Source organism: Phascolarctos cinereus, unplaced genomic scaffold (assembly GCF_003287225.1).
Source record: "Phascolarctos cinereus isolate Bilbo 61053 unplaced genomic scaffold, phaCin_HiC Scaffold_5;HRSCAF=322, whole genome shotgun sequence".
Classification (NCBI taxonomy): domain Eukaryota; kingdom Metazoa; phylum Chordata; class Mammalia; order Diprotodontia; family Phascolarctidae; genus Phascolarctos; species Phascolarctos cinereus.
In genome coordinates this window covers 15,255,827-15,274,451 of record NW_027555958.1, presented here as the reverse complement: position 1 = coordinate 15,274,451, position 18,625 = coordinate 15,255,827, and the positions used below count along the sequence as shown (strand labels likewise).

The following is an 18,625-nucleotide window of genomic DNA, read 5'->3' as shown; positions in this document are numbered from 1 at the left end:
GGGACCTCTGGATCACGTAGTCAACCCCCGCCGCCAGCCCTGCCCCCTGGTTTTTCTTTTTCTGTAGAGGAGGAAACTAAGGAACTTGATAGGAAGTGACTGGGCCAAGGTCACACTGAAGGTAAGCAGCAGATTGGAATTTAAACCCAGGTTCGCTTCCCCTCTTTGGAGGCCCTTTGTAAAATGAGGGCATTAAAAGACTTCTGAGGTCCCTGAATCTGTGGCCCGTGGCCTCAAATTTCAGGGCCCTTTCCCCTCCGTTTGCCCTTCGTTTGCTTGTGTCAGATAAACAGTGACAGAAACAGAGGAAGAAGGGCTTTGGGAGCCCTGCTCACCTACTCTATCCTGATTTTCAGCTCTGCCTAAATTTATGGGGGGGGGGCAGAAATAGGACCTTAAATCTAACTGTGAACTCAAGTTTTAGACACACAAGGAGGATTTTTGAGAATCTCCTTCCCTGCTCCATGTCCAGGTTAATCAATGAGGGTCTGCTTAAAAGCCATTAACAATAAGTGACTCGGTTCCCACTGTGTATTTCTCAGTGGGCCACATGCCCAGGTCGGTCAGCGAGTTTCTTTTTTGGCCAGAATGACGAATTCTTCCATTCTTTCTTCCATTCTGAGGAGATAACTTTGCACCGTTTGCTGCAGCTGTGAATGAAAGCCAGGCTGCAAAGGAAGCAGGGAGCAGCCCCAGCCTGTCCCCACCCTTCCCCCACCCCTCCCCCACTCTAGGGTGGGGGGAGGAGAGGAAAATAAAAGGAGTCCCCTGCATCCCTCAACAAGCAGAGACTAGGAGGGTCCCTTGAGAAGAGCGATGGGGTCTTGGAAGAACAGGAGTGGGGGGAAACAGTTGGAAAAGAAACGCTTGTTCATTGATCGATTAACTGATTATAGACTTGGGTTCAAGTGTCCGTTTTTCTAGTCGCCTTTCTGTGAAGACTTAGGACAAGTCATTTCACCGTTCAGAGCCTCAGTTTCCCCATCTGTAAAAACGAAGGGTACTAATTTCTAAGATCCCTTCCAGGTCTGCATCTTCTGGCGTAGTTCAGCTTTCATTCAGGTCTCTAACCTGCCCTATGCTAACCTGCGTTAGATTCAACCCCCGTCTTATTTTCCTTCTGTCGGCCCCTTTAAAGGCTTCACTGACTCAGCGAAGCTTCTCCCTCAGGTCGCGTTTTTTTATGAATGAAAAACGTCCGAACCACATTATGTAAACCAGAGCGCGCTGATTGGTCCGCGCCCTCGGTGCATAAATTATGTAAAACGACCCCTCTCCCCCGCCGAGGAGGCGGGTCGGAACACGCAATCGGCCCAATCCTCAGCGGGGCTGGCGGGTCGGCCCCACGCCATTGGCCCACAGAAGGGGTAAACAAGCCTTGACGGACAGGCGCGGGCGGGACTGCGGGCCAATGGGAGAGGCGGAGAGGCGGGAGGAGGGGGGGGGCCGGGCTGGGCTCGGCGGGGGGCTGCGGAGGCTCAGCCAGTTCGGGGGCGGCTGCTGCGCTCGCTGGGTTGGCGGCTGCGGCGCCCGAGGGAGCTAGGCGGCGAGGCGGCCCGAGAGCGGCGGCGGGGCGGCGCGGGCGGGCAGGCGGGCTTCGGGACAGCGCCGGGCCGGGCCGGGCCGGGGCCAGGGACCGGGGCGAGGGAGGCAGGCAGCCGGCCGGTCGGAGCCCCTGCCCGGGGTGTTCCTGTCAAGCGGGAGCGCGCTCAGGCGGCGGCGGGAGCGCGCGCAGGTGAGGCCCGGGCACGCGCCCAGGTGCGGGCGGGGGCGGGGCCCCGCCTCCAGAGAGGGCGGGGCCTAACGGAGCCGGGGGGCCGTAACGGGTCTGCGTCTGCCGGTCACGGACATGGACACGGACACGGCGCGCTGCACAGCTGGGGGGGCAGGTGAGGTGGGGGGGACAGCATAGTGGGAGGGGGTCCTGACTCCCGTGCAGGGGTACGTCAGGGGGCCGAGGAGAGGTTGGGGGCCTTTGGAAGGGGCACATGGTAGTTTGGGGGTTCCTGGGGCCCTCGGGGATTTGGGGGGCGCTCAGGGAACCAGTTTGGGGGTTTTTTGAGGGGGGCTGGAGAAGAGTTTTTGGGCCGCCTCAGAGGACTCGAGAAGTTAGGGGTTCCCAGAGTGGATCTGAAAGGAGCTTGAGGGCTCTCTGAGAGACCTGATGGGAATTTGGGGGACGTTAGGGGAGTTGGGGGGTTCTGGGAATGATTCAGAAGGGTTTGAGGGCCTTGCAGGCAGTTAAGGGGATTCCTGGAGGGACGGGGGTTGAGTTTGGCTACTCCTGGGCTGCCTAGGCGCTGGTGGGGGGAGCGTGAAATTCGATGGGGTCCCCAGTGGTGTCTGAGATGGGGTGCATTAGGGAAGGTTGGGGTCCTTCACTCATGGCTTAAGGGGAAGTCCCTGGGAGCCTGAAGGGGCTGAGATTGAAGTATGATCTTGGGGTGCACAGGGCGGGGGGTAGACTGGGGTGATCGCCGAGCTACAGGATCCTTAGGAAAGCGAAAGAGAGTTTAAAGGGGTTCTGGAGTCGGGAGAGGGGAGTTACATAGATTCAAAGCCATGGCTAGGGAGCTGAGTTTGGGGGCCTGATTATGGGGCCCCATTTTCTGGGGGAGTTTAGGGCTGAAATTAGATTTGGAAGGAGGTGCCGCGGGCGGAGATGATACATTTCTAGGGATGCAGCGGGGCCGGCACCCCGCACCGTTGAGGTGAACGTGGGAGAAGATTGGCCGCGGTTGCGGCTGCAAGTTTTTATGAATGTGGGTGACTTTATGAATGAAGCGGGTTTCTTTTTCCAGCTCGCCATACACCGCCGTCCCCCCCCCCCGTGTGAGTGTGTGTGTGTGTGTGTGTGTGTGTGTGTATAGCTTTGAGCTTTCTGCCTCAAACGGGGAGGGGGAGGGGCTGTGCCTTAAGGCAGTTAGTGAATTGGAGGTGGGGGCGGGGGCACATCGGAAGGAGTTTTCTTGAATGGGGAAAGCTGGGAATTTGGTGGAAGTGTGTCTTGTTTTGTGAATGGGGCCCTACGCTAGGGATCCAGTTACAGTCTCTACCTGCTGCTGCTGGCTCTGCCATTCATAAAAGCAAAGCCAGATTTGTGTTGTGGGGGAGGGGGCCTTCATTGGACTGTTTGACTTAGTTTTCTTGGGTGCAAAAAGAAGGAAGTAGTTTGAACTCCAGAATGAATGTTTGCTTACATTCTAAGTAATTAATTTAAACAAAAAATGGAGTTTATTTTCTGGACGCTTAACTGTTAAGATCTGCTTAAGAGAGATTACCTCTGAATCTGGAAAATATCTTTGTATTTCATGGTGAAGGATTCTGTAATGTATTTCATAATAAGACTAAAAATATCTCACCGCTCTTGTCCCCGAACACACACACACACACACACACACACACACACACACACGCACGCACACACTCTCACACACACTCTTAAACCATAGACTGTGACAGATTGTGGGAAGTGGGAGAGAAATGTCTTCGAATTCTTTTATATTCTGCTTGAGCATTCGAGATTTTTGCATAACCTTTGGAGACATTGGAGAAGGGGGGAGGGTAGCCTGAAAGTTTTCTTTCTGTTTGGATAGAGAGGGTTTCTTTTTAAATTTTTTTTCCTTGCAAAGTTATGAAATGTGCGCTGTGCTTCATCCCTCCCCTCCTGCCTTCCTTGGCTTTGTATTAATAGCTGATCGGAATTGCCAATAGTCAGAGAGGAATGTAGAAGGCTTGGGAATCTCCTTAGTTTTGAACATTTCGTCTACTTTTATAACTAGTGTTCAAAACAATCTCATGGTTGGCACCTACTGGAAAATGTATTATTTTAACTCAATAGGAAAATTATTCTTTAATCCAGGGAGATCTGAAATCATAATAGTTTAATAAATCAAGATTCTTTCCCCTTCTTGGTTGCTTTTTGCTGCCTTTTAGAATGTATCGGAAAGAAAGTATCTTCTTAAAATTATGATTTTGTTTTTTCCAAATTAGGATAGCTATCTGATGACTCTGATCCTCCCTTCTTTCAAATTGGCTAAAAGAGTTTTCATTTAGTTTCCTTACTGCCTTTTTGGGGAAATAAGCTTAACCAGAAATAAAATTCTGCTTAATAAACAACTTCACTTTTGTGAATCTGTCAGCTCACCAGCCTTTTGAAGTGCCAGAAAGCTCTTGGAAGTTTCTCCAAAGGCATCCATTCCATAGTTTTCTTTGAACTGGTGTCTGCAGTTTATATCACAAAGGTGTGGCCCCTGCACATAAACTGATGGCTTGGAGTAGATTTGGAAGGTGCAAGTCAGGAATGAGAATGAATTGAAATGAGATAGTTGTGTTGTTGAAAATTTAGGTGCAAAAATTTTCCTGTTAAATGTTCAGCTGAGATGCTTTCTCTTGGTATTTGATTTTCAGTTCGGCTATCACTGAATACTTGAGCTCTGCTCTTTGCTTCCTCCACTGGCCTCTGTCAAGATTCTACTTGTCTATAAATAACCACGATGAACACCCTCACTACCATTTCACCACGACCTTCGATGAATCCTTTTGAAATGTGGATTATTCCTCCCCCCCTCGGGGCTCCATTCCTGTTTTGTCCCAGGGTAGCTCGCCTCTGATTAAAATCTGTCAAATAGGCAAATAGATTTGCCTTTTAAATGTTGTAGTTTGGACGCTTTTAATCTAGCCCTGCAGTTAGTGGCTGTAAGTGACCTTTGAGAGCCACCTAGAAAGGGAATGTTCTCTTTGAGAGCTTAAAGAAGCTGCAGCTTCGAATTCTTCATGTCTTTCTGTTTTTTCTCTTGTTTCTAGATTGAAATCGTTGAGATTCACAAAACAACAGGACCCCTTTAACCCAGGAATTACTCAATGCTAAAACCTTTCAGAGGGATATTAAAGACATTAGAAGCACAATGGATGGTTTTTATGATCAGCAAGTCCCTTTTATGGCCCCCGGGGTAAGTTTATGTGGCCTTTTGTTTGCGTTTGGAGTCCTTCAAATGGGAGCCTTCTCTTTATGTAGTTAATGGTGCCACCTCTCTCCAAAGCTTCGCGCTTAAGAGCAGTCTTTAGCATGCAGCTCTTCGCTTCTTTCAGAAATCTCACCCTGAGGACTTTCGAGCAAGGCCTGTGATTGACAGAAAGAGAAAGTTCTTGGACACCGATCTGGCTCACGATTCCGAAGGTAGTATGCTGGGCTGGATTATAGCATTGCTTAAACCGAGCAGCTCGGAGACTTCTCCTTTTCCCAAGTAGCTTGTAACTTCTTCTTTTGTTTTATTGTTATTTTCAATTCCAGAGTTGTTTCAGGATCTCAGCCAACTCCAGGAGGCCTGGTTAGCTGAAGGCAAGTTTCTCAGCTGTCCAGCTTTTGCATGCAAAATATTTGACTGCACATTTTCATATAAATGGAAAGGTCTAAAATGTCTTTTTTCCCCACAGCACAAGTTCCGGATGATGAACAGTTTGTCCCAGATTTTCAGTCTGATAACCGTAAGCACCTTCCTACTTATTGTTCGCTGGTCTCATTTGAACTCTCACTGATAAAAAAAAATAATCCTAGCTGACCTTTGTATAGTCCTTCACTGTTGACAAAAGTCCATTCATTTTCTAGACATTCTAACATATCATCATCGTTCTGAATAGTCCTTATTTCAGCTACTACGAGAATCTCTAGTGAAATATCACTTCACTGGGTGTTTGGGGAATGGGGTTAGCTGAATTTTTTTGCTTAACACACATAACACTTATGGGTTCATTGCTTACCCTGGTCATACTCTGATGTCTTGTTGAGATGTGGCAGCAAAATTGCATTCTCAAAGGCTGCTCTAGGCCAGTTCAAGTTCTCCCAGCTTGGGGAGGAAGGCTTTGAGGGTGGACCCAGGGATGAATTCCAAGTGTGTTGTCTGAGGACCACCTTAGCTAGCTAAGTTTGATAAGGCTCACCACCAGGGAACTGAAGGTTGGAATCCCAGCAGTCCTTAAAGATGCAGCAGAATTTCAAAGGGATTGTATGTGAAGGTAATCTTATTGAACTATTTCTGAAATGTATGTATACCCTGGAATCAGGTACCAGAATCATTTGAGGATCTTGTGGTGAGGGTCTTAGACCTTGCTGAACCTTGGTTCATTGCTGTAGGCTGATAGTGCAGATCGGTACATAGAGGTACCCATTCAGGTACCTCAGCTGCCTGGCTTGAGAGGTTATTGAGGCTCTGCCCTGAGTTCATTTTCTGGGTATGGCTTTCTCTGACAAGTGCCCATGCTCTCCCCACTCCCCCTAATTCTGGTTAATGAAAGATCACGGGTAATCGTTGTTTCAATTTGTGATTATGAAGGCCACTGGGTCTTGTTTCTACCTCGACATTAAAGGAGGATGAGTGCTGTGGTACATGACCAAATATTGATAGGGCATTTGCTTCTTTCTAACCCTGATGCCCTTACTCTGTCAAATGTAGGCTTTCCAGTTTCCTCATTTGCAGACAGTTTTCCCCTTAAAATGAACATTAATTGCTCGTTACTTCAGGGGCAATAAAACATAATGGTGAAAACACCAGGCGGCTCTTCACGGCTACAGTGAGATGGTTCCTTTGGCCCTCGTTTTTCACTGCTGCCCTCCACAGGTTTGGTAGCTTTTATGGGCCAAGAGGCCGTCAAGGACAGAGCTTGCTGATGAAATTTGAGCAGTGCAGAGCTGCTGGAGAGAGCATTAGTCACCAGCAAGTGAGCACGGCTAAGAGAAAATGGAAGAAAATGGTGCCCCTCTGGAGAGTTGCATCATGGAGAAAATCATGGCTCTTAGTCATCGTTTGTGATAGCAGACACCTGAGCCAGGCAGGGATACAATTTCTCCCTCTCTACCGAGGAAACTGTTCACAGTTTGGGATCATTTCTGATCAAAGGGGCATTTTGTGTGTGTGTGTGTGTGTGTGTGTGTGTGTGTGTGTGTGTGTGTGTGTGTGTGTGTACGTACATGCACACACAGAGGCAGCCTCTCTGGGGCAAGCCCTCAGGAGGGATATTCTGAATCACTAATTGTTAGAACAGAGGTACCAGTGAAATATTCCTTAATAACAGGCCTCATCTCTAAGGCACATTGCCATGAAACTTGAAAAGGAAACAGAGTGAGCCCATAGGTGAATGGCTTCAGCTCGGTCACAGCTTGCTCTATGAAAGTAAATACGTGTTAATCATTGCTCTTTGATTGCTTTAAAGTGATTGGGAAGTTTGCCACTAAATGGCTGAAGACAACTGGAATTCTCTGTTTTCTTCCAAGATGAAAGGCAGGGGATTTGTAGGCCGGCTTTGTTCTGTGTTGGTGATGGGGCCCAGCCCTTCCAAACTGCCGACCGTGTGGGAGGTGGCTTTTTTGTCTTCTGGCCGGGGCTCCATGAAATGCCTTCACGACACTGTGTTTCTTTATAACCTAAAGAGTGATAAGGAGAAGTGAGAGGACTGGCTCTGAATTCATTTCACATTTGGGAGCAGAGGGAAATAGACTTTCAGGTGGTTGCTAGCACATTCCCAATTTGCATTTGAAGATGTATTTATGAGTTTATATTACAGGCCAGCTAGGTGGTGCTGCAGCAGATAGAGTTCCTGGCCTGGTGTCAGGAAGATACGTCTCCTTAAGTTCAAATCTGGCCTCAGACTCTTATTAGCTGTGTGACCCTTGGCAAGTCACTTAACCCTGTCTGCCTCAGTTGCCTCATCTGTAAAATGAGCTGGAGAAGGAAATGGCAAACCGCTGCACTATCTCTGCTAAGAAAACCCCAAATGAGGTCATGAAGAGTCAGACAGGACTGCACAGCAAGTAACAACAGTGAAGAGATCAATTAGTTTTGATTCTTTGGAAATGCAGGTTTGGTTAATAAGTTTTAATCACTTAGACGCCTTACTTGAAATGCAGGCGCTTTGGAGGGCAGCTTTCCTGTTAATGAAGCATTTTATATGTTTTGGATTGCTTGATTTTCTCTCTAGTTTTTAAGTAGGACAGTAGCATGATGCTTATGGTTGAGTATTCAACAGTCCTTTCTGTAGGGTCATAGAGTAGAAGGGAACCCTTGAGGTTGGCCATCCACTATCAAACACGAGTCCCCCTGTAACATTTTCAGAAAGTGGTCACTTAGCCTCTCCCTGAACACCTCCTTTGATGGCAGCCTTGAGCAGTCCATCCGTTTGTGGACAGCTCTAATTACAGGAATTTCTTCTGATACCACACTGAAATTGACCTCCCTAGAATCTTCAGTCACTGGTCTGAGTTCTGCTCTCTGGGGCCAGACAGAATCATTCTAATCAGTCTTTCCCTTGACAGCCCTTCAGATATTTGAGGACAGTGATAGTATCTGTTTCTACATCCCAGCCTCAAATCTTCTCACCCTGCCTCTAGCCATTCCCCTGTTTCTGATCCTTATGTGGCAGGATTTCTGGTCTCTCCACCATCCCATTTGTACTCCAGCTTGGTAGTTCATTCATCTAGACACAGTCCTATGGACGGGATCTGACCTGGGTGCAGTGGGCAGTGGTACTATGACCTCCTTCCTTCTAGATCAGGGATTCTTTACCTTTTTAGGGTCAGGGACCCATTGACAACAGTCGGGTGAAGTCTATGGGCCCCTTCTTAGAATCATGTCTTAAAATGTACAAAGTGAAATATATAGGATTACAAAGGAAACTTATTGAAATCAGAACTTAAAAAAAAATTCATAGGCCTCAGCTTAAGAACCTCTATTTAGACGCTAGATTTGCGTTGCAGTCGACAAAATCCCTCAGATCTTTTTTAAATGGACACCTTCCTAGTGAGATGTCTCCCATATTGTGTTTGTATAATTGATACTTTGAACCCAAGTGCAGAACTTTGCATTTATCCCTATTTCCCTTCGTTATATTTGGCCCAGTATTCCAGCCTACTGAGATGTCCTCAGATCCCAACATCCTGTCATCCAAAATGTTAGCTAGCTGTCCTTCCCAGCTTCATCTGTGGACTTGATAAGCACACAGCCTTTCTTCATTTAAATCCAGGGTGGGTGGGAATGTTGAACAGGATAGACTTAAGGACAGAACTCTGTAGCTTCCCACTAGACACGCTTCCTTGTGTAGGATATTCAATTTCAGTTCAGTTTAGCAGGGCATTTATTATGTGTCTGTTACTCCTCTTGAGTCAGCTTCTGGAAGATCACATGATCTTGCCAGAGGTGAGGGAGGGGCTCATTCAAGTTGAATGAAGCCTGACTGTGGTTGTTCCTAAGTGCTCTATTTTACAGTGTCAATTAAATCCCTGCACAGTCATCAGTGCTGCAATTACAGAAAGATGAGAATTTTTAACTATTGTTTATCTGTGACCTGTCATTGCTAACCACTAAATTTCCTGTGAACCATAGTGCATTCATGAATTCACCAAAAAAAGTAGGAACATTAGCCAGCAAGGAGACATTTTATTAATGGAAACATGATAAATCATTGTTCTCCAAATAATGAGTTAGGATAAATGTGTTTCTGTGCCTTTTCCCTGCCTCGTGAGAGGATACTTCATATTCTGCTTAACTGTGACTTAAATAAATCAAACATTGATTCTTGTGAATACCTCCAAAGACCCCCCCCCTTCTGTGTTTCCTCTGGTATTTTCCCACCCAGATCCAAGAAACCTAGTTCTCCTGGTAAACATCTCCAACTAGAAACTTTGTGGTGGGGTTCAGTGTTATTATTTCCTACAGATGTGAATGACCCATCAGCGATTTCTGTTGAGTATCACTATTCCTTGTCACCTAGGCCCTAGCCTCTCAGGGTCTTCTCATAGAATTGTGGACCGTTAGATAGAAAAGACCTTTTAAATTAATCCCATAATTGTACAGATCCAGAGAGGTTCAATGATGTACTCACTGTCGTACTCTTCGTAGGTTCTGTGGATGTGAGAAATTCTTTTTGAGAAAAGAATTGAGTTGGCCTAAATGATGTCTGGTGTCATTCCCAGCTCAGAAGTTCTTTTCTTCTATAAAATGACAATCTTGAGCAGAGAAGAGAAGGAAATGCTTTTTAAAAAAATAGTTTGCAGAGTGCCAGAGAATAGGATCTATGTAGCCCATACAGACACCTGCAATTCTCGGGATTGTTTCATATCCCTGGATACAGACCCAGATGGGTGTATCTTAAGATACACCTTTAAGCAAAGAGGCCTAAATCACCTAAATCATAGTTCTAAGCTTGGCTTATTCTGTAATCTTATGGAAATTATTTAACTTCTCTTTACGGTTACATTTCTGCACCTGTGGAGTGAGGACATTTTAACTTACATACATATTCCGTGATTTCATAGATGTGGGTCTTCCCTCCACTGAGTCCAATTGCACCCCTTCCGTACTTCAACACACCAGTTTCTGGAGTTACTGTTGTAGCTCTTTCTAGTGGTGAGTCCCTCTCCTCTGGGGCAGCTGCTCAAATGCCAGAAATGCAGAGCCCAGCACTGGGCCTCTACACAAAACCTTTGTAGCCTGGTGGGCACTTGCCAGAGTGTGTGTTCCACAAACATCCTTCAAAGGCCAGGATCATCTGGTCTACGCCCCACAGTGAGGGATCGGGGAAGGACGTCTCCAGACATGGCGCTAGGATACCTGGGTTTGACGACAGGTCACTAGCTGTGTGATCAGGGACATAGTACTTCACCTGTAAGCCGTGGTTTCTCCATCTGTAAAAATTCCTGTAATACTGTTTTCACTCACATGACATAGAGATGTTGTAAAGAAAGAATTGTGTAAAACCTTAAGTACTGTGCAAACGTGACATACAACCGTTTCATCTCTATATTTGAAAGAAAAGCTTGCCAAATTGGTACAGAAAGTTTCTTCAAGATACTCCAAAGGAAAAATCACTTGTATTAAGCAGTACATTCTTGCTGTTCGTGAGAGCACAGAGACTTGGGGCAGCCCATAGATCTCTAGATTCCTACGCATTTCTCAGAATGAGATGGAGACTGAGGCGACTTAACTCGGGTTATTAGAAGATTACCTAGTATCCCGTGATGAGAGGCTATCTGAGATATGGAAAAGGGTGCTAGCTAGACTTGGATTCAGGGGCTGGGACTTACACCACAGCTCTGGTCCTTGCTGTGAGACTTGGGGTGAGTCAGTCAACTTCTCTGTTTCCTCATCTGAAAAATGGGGGTGATCTCATAGGATTGTTATGTAGTAAGTACTCTGTAAATCTCAAACTGAGAGATAAATGTGGATTATTTCTTAATCAACCCCTTTCATATTTAAGAGACTTGTTAGATTGACTATTCAAATAGGAAAGATGTGACTGTTAATTTTAATGAGAATTTAAAAATTTTATTATTATTATTTTGCTTCTCAACCCTTTATAAAGTCATTGAATGTTATGTAAGGGTCTCGAATAAAGGCTGAGTTTCAAAAAGGAAGGCTAGATGATCATTTGCTGTAAGAGGCAGCATCTAATAATATGTTACTAGACCAATAATCAGAAAACCAAGGAGCTTTGTGGTTCTGGGAAGGTTAATAAAACTCAGCCTAAATTTTCTCATTTGTAAAATGGAGACCATGAAACTAGGGCTGCCCCCTCATGGGGTGCTGTGAGCCTTGTGCCTCATCAATCTTAATGTTGAGTTATTTGCTTTCATGGTAGAGCATTTAATTTGGACCACAGTCTTAAATCCAGGTAACCCATTTTTCTCAGATCTGAGTCTCAGACACAAGTGGAAAAGACCAGAATTACAGGTAACTTGCTTCAGGCTAGTCAACAAACTACTAGGCCTGAATATTGTTCAGTAAATCAAGTATGGTGGAAGGAATGGGACAGGTTTGTTCCATTATTGTGGTGTGAATTCTGAAATGTAAGGTGGGGGTTTTTAACCCTGTTTGAATCTCAGTTTATTTTTTACCAGCTGGTTAGAGTCCTGTAGTAGCATAGGGAATTTGTACCGTGATACAATGCCTTTTCCGCCAAGAATTCTGATAATTTTGAATTTGCTCTTGTACGTGGGAGGCATGCGTCGGGCTTGTTTCTTTGCTTTATCTGAAGGGACCACCCTCAAGGCCTTTGCTACTGAAAGATTGACAGAGAGAATGTCCATCGATTGTTTAAGTGAGAGTAGCAGACTTGTTACTCTTAATTCATTCTCAGAAGCGAATGCTTTTCCATGTGATTAGTTGCTTTGAGGGCAGAGGACAAAGAAGAGAGGACCAGGTAGCTAGAAGCAAAGATGATCTTTTATCTTTGTGTTTCTCCTTATGAGATGCTGCCATTATTGTTGGCCAACCATTGCCATTCTTTGCTTTCTCATTTTGGTCAGTTCCCAGTTCCCCCTTCCCTAACTGAGCCAGCTCTGTAGCAAAATTCTCTTTCATCAAATTCTAGTTAATTTGTCTTAGTAAAAGCAAGAAAAGTGAGAGAATTCTGCTCGAGACTATCTTTGCTCTTACTCCTGTAGCAGAACCCAGTGGCCTTCTTCCAAACCTCCCTGGGTTTTGGGGTGGGCCTTGGGAAGGGGAAGTGGGCAGTTGGGCCTGCCAGGCAAGTCACTTGTGCAGGTGCCAAAGGGCACAGGATCCTGGCAGGGTTCGCAGAGTTGACCCTTCTCCCCTGCTCTTGGGGCTCCTTCTCTTTCACACCGTTCAGAAGGAAAGAAGCTGAGGATTGGGTTCTGTGATCTGGTCACAGAAAATCTTCCAATCCCAATGTCTTGCTGTTTTCACTGACCCCTTATCTCTTTCTTGATTCCAGTCCCTGTAATAGTATGTTGAGGTTTTTTGTTAACCTTTTTGTAGTGAGACTGTTTGCTCAACATTTTTTTCAGCGCCCTTTCATGCACACAGTGTGCCCTTGAGGCGTTCAGAGTCCCCATCTGTGCCCTGGCACAAAATGCTTTTCCAGTTGGCATCCGGGGAGAGCGGAGTTTTGTCATGTTCAGCGCCCATCTTGTGGGTGAGTGCCAGTAATACCAATGCCGGGCCCAGATTCAGTTGTCGTAGATAGTTTCATTCTGTGAACTCCTTCAGTTCATTGACAGGGTCCTGGTTGTTGGTCTGTGACTGGCACTTTCAGCACAATACTCTGAACATCATGGCAGTTGCCAAACCTCTCTGAAGGTGAGCGTCTTACTGGAGCACCAGCTGTGCCAGTCTATTCATGTGCATGTTGACACATGGCCATGTATGCTTCCCTCGTTCACCCTGTAGCCATAATGATAGATAAACCTATGGAGGGGCAGCTGTGTTGGTGTACCTGGACCAGCCACAGCTATACCTTTTAGGAAGGAATGATTGACTCGTCATGGAAGATATAAACTATGATAAATGAATAGTTTGGTTAATAAGGAGAAGAGAACCTGAAGTAAAGACTTTGAGGAAGGATCCCAAACATGGAGGGAAGAGGATTGCAGGCAGAAAGGAGGCGACCTAAGAGGCTGCAAGTGGAGGGGCTAGAGAGATAGGGCAAGGATCGCCTGTGGTCGGCCAACCATCAGAATTTGGTCTAGATCCTGAGGCCATCTGGGGCTGTTGAATGGGGAAGGTTTGGTCAGAGACACAGACTGTCCTAGAGAGATACTGTGTTGGGAACATCAAGAGTGGATTTGGGGGGTAGGGTGGCACCTAGAGCAGTCAGGACCGGTGGACCAAAGCCTTGATGGCGGGTGGGCCGAGACAGAAAGGTGCATACAAGAATCATAAAGAAACAGCCTTTGAAATAAGAGCTGACGGCTAGATTGGACATCTGGGGAATCACCTCATCTCTCACGACACTTGGTTACCAGACTAGCTGGCTGCCTGCCCTCACTTCTGGAAGGATTCCGGCTTGGAAGAATTGTCTTAGAAGCCGGCACAATGGTTTGTCTTGAACAGTAAAGCCCACGTCAGAGTTACCATTCTCCAGCCCCGGACTGGGGGCCATATTCGGGACCGCCTTCCCCTTCATTCTGAAGTTCAAAGGGAGGAGCTGTTGTTGAATTGTTGTGGAGGGGCACTTGAAGAAGGCAGCATCCAGTAAGCAGGGACTGCTGGGAGCCCGTCGTGTGGGGACGTTGGTGAGTAGAGCCCTCTGCAACCTGTGAGCTGACTGCAGAGCAGGCCCCTCACAGAAAGCAGGCCTCAGACTCGCCCAGCCCTGAGCACGAGGGCCACATCACTGAAGAATGTGTCTCTCTGCTGGTAGCCAGCAGGCAGATTTAAACAACTCTTTGGAGCAAAGCTGCACAAGTTGGTTTTTCTTTGGCCCTCTTCCTTTTGCCAGAGGGCACTTCCGGAGCTCCCTTGGAGCTGCCTTGCCCAATCATTCCTGACTTCAGCAAGTGCTGGGCCGAGCTGCATCCTAGGGAGCAGAGCAGGCCATTCCTGCAGCGTTTGAGTTTCTTGCATAAACGCTGCCTGCAGTGTGAGGTTCCCTTTGCAGACAGCTGGTCTCTGTTATGATCCTAAGTGTCATTTCCCATTTCTTGGACTGCAGTGTGGAGGCCCCCCTTCCCCCTGCACTCCCCTCTCCCGGGAGGGGAGCATTCCAAATTGGTTGTGAATGGAGGGCGGTGCCCACTTGCAGACTTTTTCAGTGAATGACCGGACCCCATTGTGCTCCTCGTGGAAAAACAACCAACTTGAGCAGCACCGAGACTGTTAGAAAGAAATCTGCTTGTGATTGGCAGCTGGCTGGCCTCCAGAGTCCTGCTCTTCTGGCTTCCCTGCTGCTGTTGCTCAGCCAGGCTGGGCTCAGAGGAGGCCTGAAAGGGCCGAGGGGAGCTGTGGCTGCTCCCTGGTCACCGCCCCCCTCCATTCCAGGGAAAGTTTCTGTGTCTCCATGGCAATGCCTCTGCAGAAGAGAAAGAGTGTTCTCCTGTTGGGGATTGAATGGCAAATTGTACCTTCTTCTCAAGTAGGCCCCTTTCTCGTGCCAAGCTTCGCCCTCGGACTCTACTTCTCTCCAGGCCAACCTCTCTGGCCATTCACAGACACTGCCGCCTTCTGTCCTCTCCAGCTGATGGTTGATGTCCATGTTTCCCCTCGGACCTGACTTCCCCGTTTCATCGGTTTGTACCGCTGTGCAGAGTACCCAGGTGTGAGCCTTCAGGCCTTGCTTTCTCAAATGTTTTCCAAAGTGCCTGATATGCTGCAGAGGCAGAGGGCCTGGCTTCTAGTTCCAGCCATGCTATTTTACTACGTGTGTGACCTTGGCCACGACTTCACCTTTCTAGGTCTCTGTTCCTTGTTTATAAAATGAGTAGATTGGTCTGAATGGGGTCTGAGATCCCTCATCCCTTCCAGTTACAAATCTGTGATCCATCTACCAAACGATGGCCTTTCTACATCTTTTTTCCCCATCACTGCTAAAAACCCTTATCCAGGGCGTAGGAAAATGCTTTAATTCCCAAAAGAAACCTCAGGAAAACACTAGGACCATCCCAGCCTCTGTAGCTGTCAAAACAACACCAGACCAGCATAGCCCCAGTAATCACAGGAATGTTAGAGGCTGAATTCTAGAATTCAGATACTCTAGAGGTACAGATTCGTCACCAGAAGGCCTCACTGGGATGATGGGCACCAGGCATTCTCCCCATAGCAGGGGGGCGCAGTGGGAGAAGATCTGGGGGTGGGAGGTAGCACCTGGTTTCTAATCCCATTTCAAATACTTTACCTGTCTGAGCATCAGTTTCTTCATCTGTGAAATAGTGGTAATGATTTCTGCAGCATTCATCTGTCTAGTCAGGAGGTCCAGCGGATGTTTTCACCCTGCCTTCACGTGCTGCAGAGTGCTGTAGACTTGCCAGCAGAGGATAGAGTGAGTTGTGGTTGTGGGGGTGGTGTTTGCAGTTTTCTTTCTCCCGGTGACTCAAGAGGGGTGGGACAGGTGTCGTCCTCATATTGTAGATGAAGAAACTCATCAGGGCAAATACATGACTTGGTCCTGCTGACATGCAGGGCTGGTAAGTGTTAGGGCTGCCACTTGAACCCAGACCTTCCCACTGTCAGCCCAGTGGTTTTCTCTTTGTCGTTGGGCTCAGCAGAGTAACTCGTGTGATGTTCTGTGCTCTGTGTGGGGTGGCCGACTTTAATATTCTAGAGTCTCTACAGCCATTGCTATTGGGAAATTCCCACCCTGGGCATTTGGTAAAGATCTTCTAATGGTGCAATCTTGGGTGGATAAAACCCACTGCAGGAAATTGTCCCAAGGTCAGTGAGCTCTGTTCTCAGTCCTTAACCCTGATTCCTCCCCACTAGAAAGGCCCCATCCATCTGCTTTTGTGCCCCAAGGTACATGACCAAATCAGGCCTTCTATTTTCTGCAGTACGTCTCCCATGTTAAATTGGTCTTAAGCAAGAATGTCTTCCCTTCCTCATTAGAAAAAAAGAGCAGGCCTGGGCATTTTGTCCTTGGGTGTCAGAGTCTGAAACCTCAGGAGGTAATGCAAGCTATCAGATGGGGCAGAAGATGCTGATATTTTTTTATCCCCTAAAGGACAGAGAGAGAGAGAGAGACTTAAACTTACATAAACACTTTTCAGCCGTATGCGGGGGAAAGCTTTACAGATGTCTGTCTCTGTCCTGTTAGACCAGGAAGTAGATGAACCTTTTTCCAAGGTCACAAAATCAGTGTATCGGAAAAGACAATTTTCCAGAGGACTTGAGTGTCCTACTCCTTTTTCGAAAGAAAACTTAAAATGCAACTTTATTCTAACTGTAGACACATCAAATTCAAACTGACTTTGTTTCTCCTCTCAGTCATTCTTCTGTCTATATATAGGTGTGTCTCGCGTGCACACACACACACACACACACACACACACACATACACAGAGACATATAAACATATGGGCAGCTAGGTAGCACAGTGAATAGTGTGCCGGGTCTGGATTCAGGAAGACTTGAGCTCAAATCTGGCCTCGGACACTTACTAGCTGTGTGACCCTGGGCCAGTCACTTCACCCTGTTTGTCTCAGTTTCCTCATCTGTTAAATGAGCTGGAGGAGGAAAAGGTAAACCAATTCAGTATCTTTGCCAAGAAAACCCCAAATGGAGTCACAGAGAGTTGGACATCACTAAAAAGTGATTAAACGAAATGTGTGTGTGTGTGTGTGAGAGAGAGAGAGAATATATAAGTAGATACAGAGTGACCCAGAAGTCATAAGTTTTCATGGCTATAGTATATGTCTGTACGTTCTATAGAATTCTGCATTTATGTTACACACTCAACATTTATTAAGTACCTGGTGTATGCTGAGCTCAGGAGATACAAAGACAAAACTGAAGCTGGCCTTTCCCTATAGACGCTTGGGCTCCAGAAGTTGTCACCATCTCGGTGATATGGAGACTTGGGGACGACTTGACATGACAGTAACATGGAGGCTTTCTCTGAGGCTTCAGGGCAGGCAGAATGCTTTCCTGTGTTTCACTTAGATCTGCTTGTCTCCACAAGCCTCCCAGGGTTGTTAGGACAAACAGGTCTCTTTATAAAGGTGGGCTGTGATTATCGAAATGGGAATTAATATCTTCCTAAAAGAAGAAACAAGAGCCTGACCTGTGATTTAAATGTGGCCTTCTCTTTAGGGAAAGCATGCCCCCCTAGAAGCAGCCCAGGAAAAGTTGAACAGAGTATGTGGTTTAAAAGTTGGCCTAGAAGATGAGGCCCAAACGGAACTCATCTCTTTTTAGGATTAAGCCTGGAACTTTCAGGCCCCCCAGCTCTGTCTCCCTGCCCTAGGAGTGCCGAGACCACAAGAGAAACTGTTTTAAGATGTGAGGGGATAGGGAGGCAAATGTATTCATGAAATGTTTGAGGGTCAGATGCCCATAAGGCAGAAGTTCCTTTAAGGCAGAAACCATGACCTTGGTTCTGCTTCTGATTCTCATGGGAGTCCCTGTTTCTTTTGCCACCCCCACCCCCACCTTGGCACTCTGCTAGACAAGGAAGAGTGGGAAACAGCTGGGCCCTCACTACATAAAGACCTCTTTTGTCCTAATTTGAGATTACTTTGGTGTAGGGAACTTCCAGTGAGGAGCTTCCCTCCACCAATCCAGTGTGACCTCTGTTCTGCAATTGACCTGCTGCTTGGAGCCCAGGAATGCTGGGCTCTGTTTCTAGCTCTGACTTAGGAACTAGCTTTATGACTTGGGTACCACCATGTTCAAGCTCAGCCACTCTTTGATCTTTTCATACCCTCTTCTCCCCCCACCCCTGCCCCAGTTCTGTTGTCTGCCTTACCCTCTGTCATATCACCTTCTTTCACTGCCATAATCCTTAACCAAGGCCTGGTGAAGTCCTGTAACTCTCCCAAATAAATCTCTGAGGAAATCCTAGAGGCACCCTGAGCCTCTGTCTCTCTAAGTGTCATACCAAGCCACAGTAAGCCTAGGCACGTCTATCATCAGCCGCCACTCTGGGTGTAAAGATTGGAGTCACCGAAAGACCTGTCATCACAGAGGTGTTGAATCTCAGCCGTGACAGTCCCTTAACACAACTGAGACCTAAATGACAATAAGAAAAATACCACAGTGGTGGAAGAGTGCAGAGTTAAGGGGAGTCAACCAAGTGCAGTCAGCTCACTGGGGTGAAAAGAAATCTTTTCCTCCTACTGCTACTCATTTATTTCCCTAACTTAGAAATCAGGTTTCGTATCTGGAAATCTCTCTGAAATCTG

General features: G+C 46.9%; 1 protein-coding gene across 3 annotated transcripts in view; it reads left to right on the top strand.

Annotated features, from left to right (window-relative positions):
• Positions 1–1,572: 1,572 nt before the first annotated feature.
• Positions 1,573–18,625, top strand: part of ETV5 (ETS variant transcription factor 5) — a 71,563-nt gene continuing 54,510 nt past the window's right edge. Inside the window, exons 1-5 of one of the 3 annotated variants that reach the window (XM_021005653.2) lie at positions 1,573–1,735; positions 4,807–4,952; positions 5,092–5,179; positions 5,294–5,341; positions 5,437–5,487. In XM_021005653.2, the coding sequence (XP_020861312.1) occupies positions 4,908–4,952; positions 5,092–5,179; positions 5,294–5,341; positions 5,437–5,487 (232 nt within the window). In that variant the 5' untranslated portion in view covers positions 1,573–1,735; positions 4,807–4,907. Of the gene's footprint in view, positions 1,736–1,805; positions 1,890–4,806; positions 4,953–5,091; positions 5,180–5,293; positions 5,342–5,436; positions 5,488–18,625 lie in introns of those variants that run through there. The other 2 variants (XM_021005654.2, XM_078154691.1) reach the window with 2 other exon arrangements.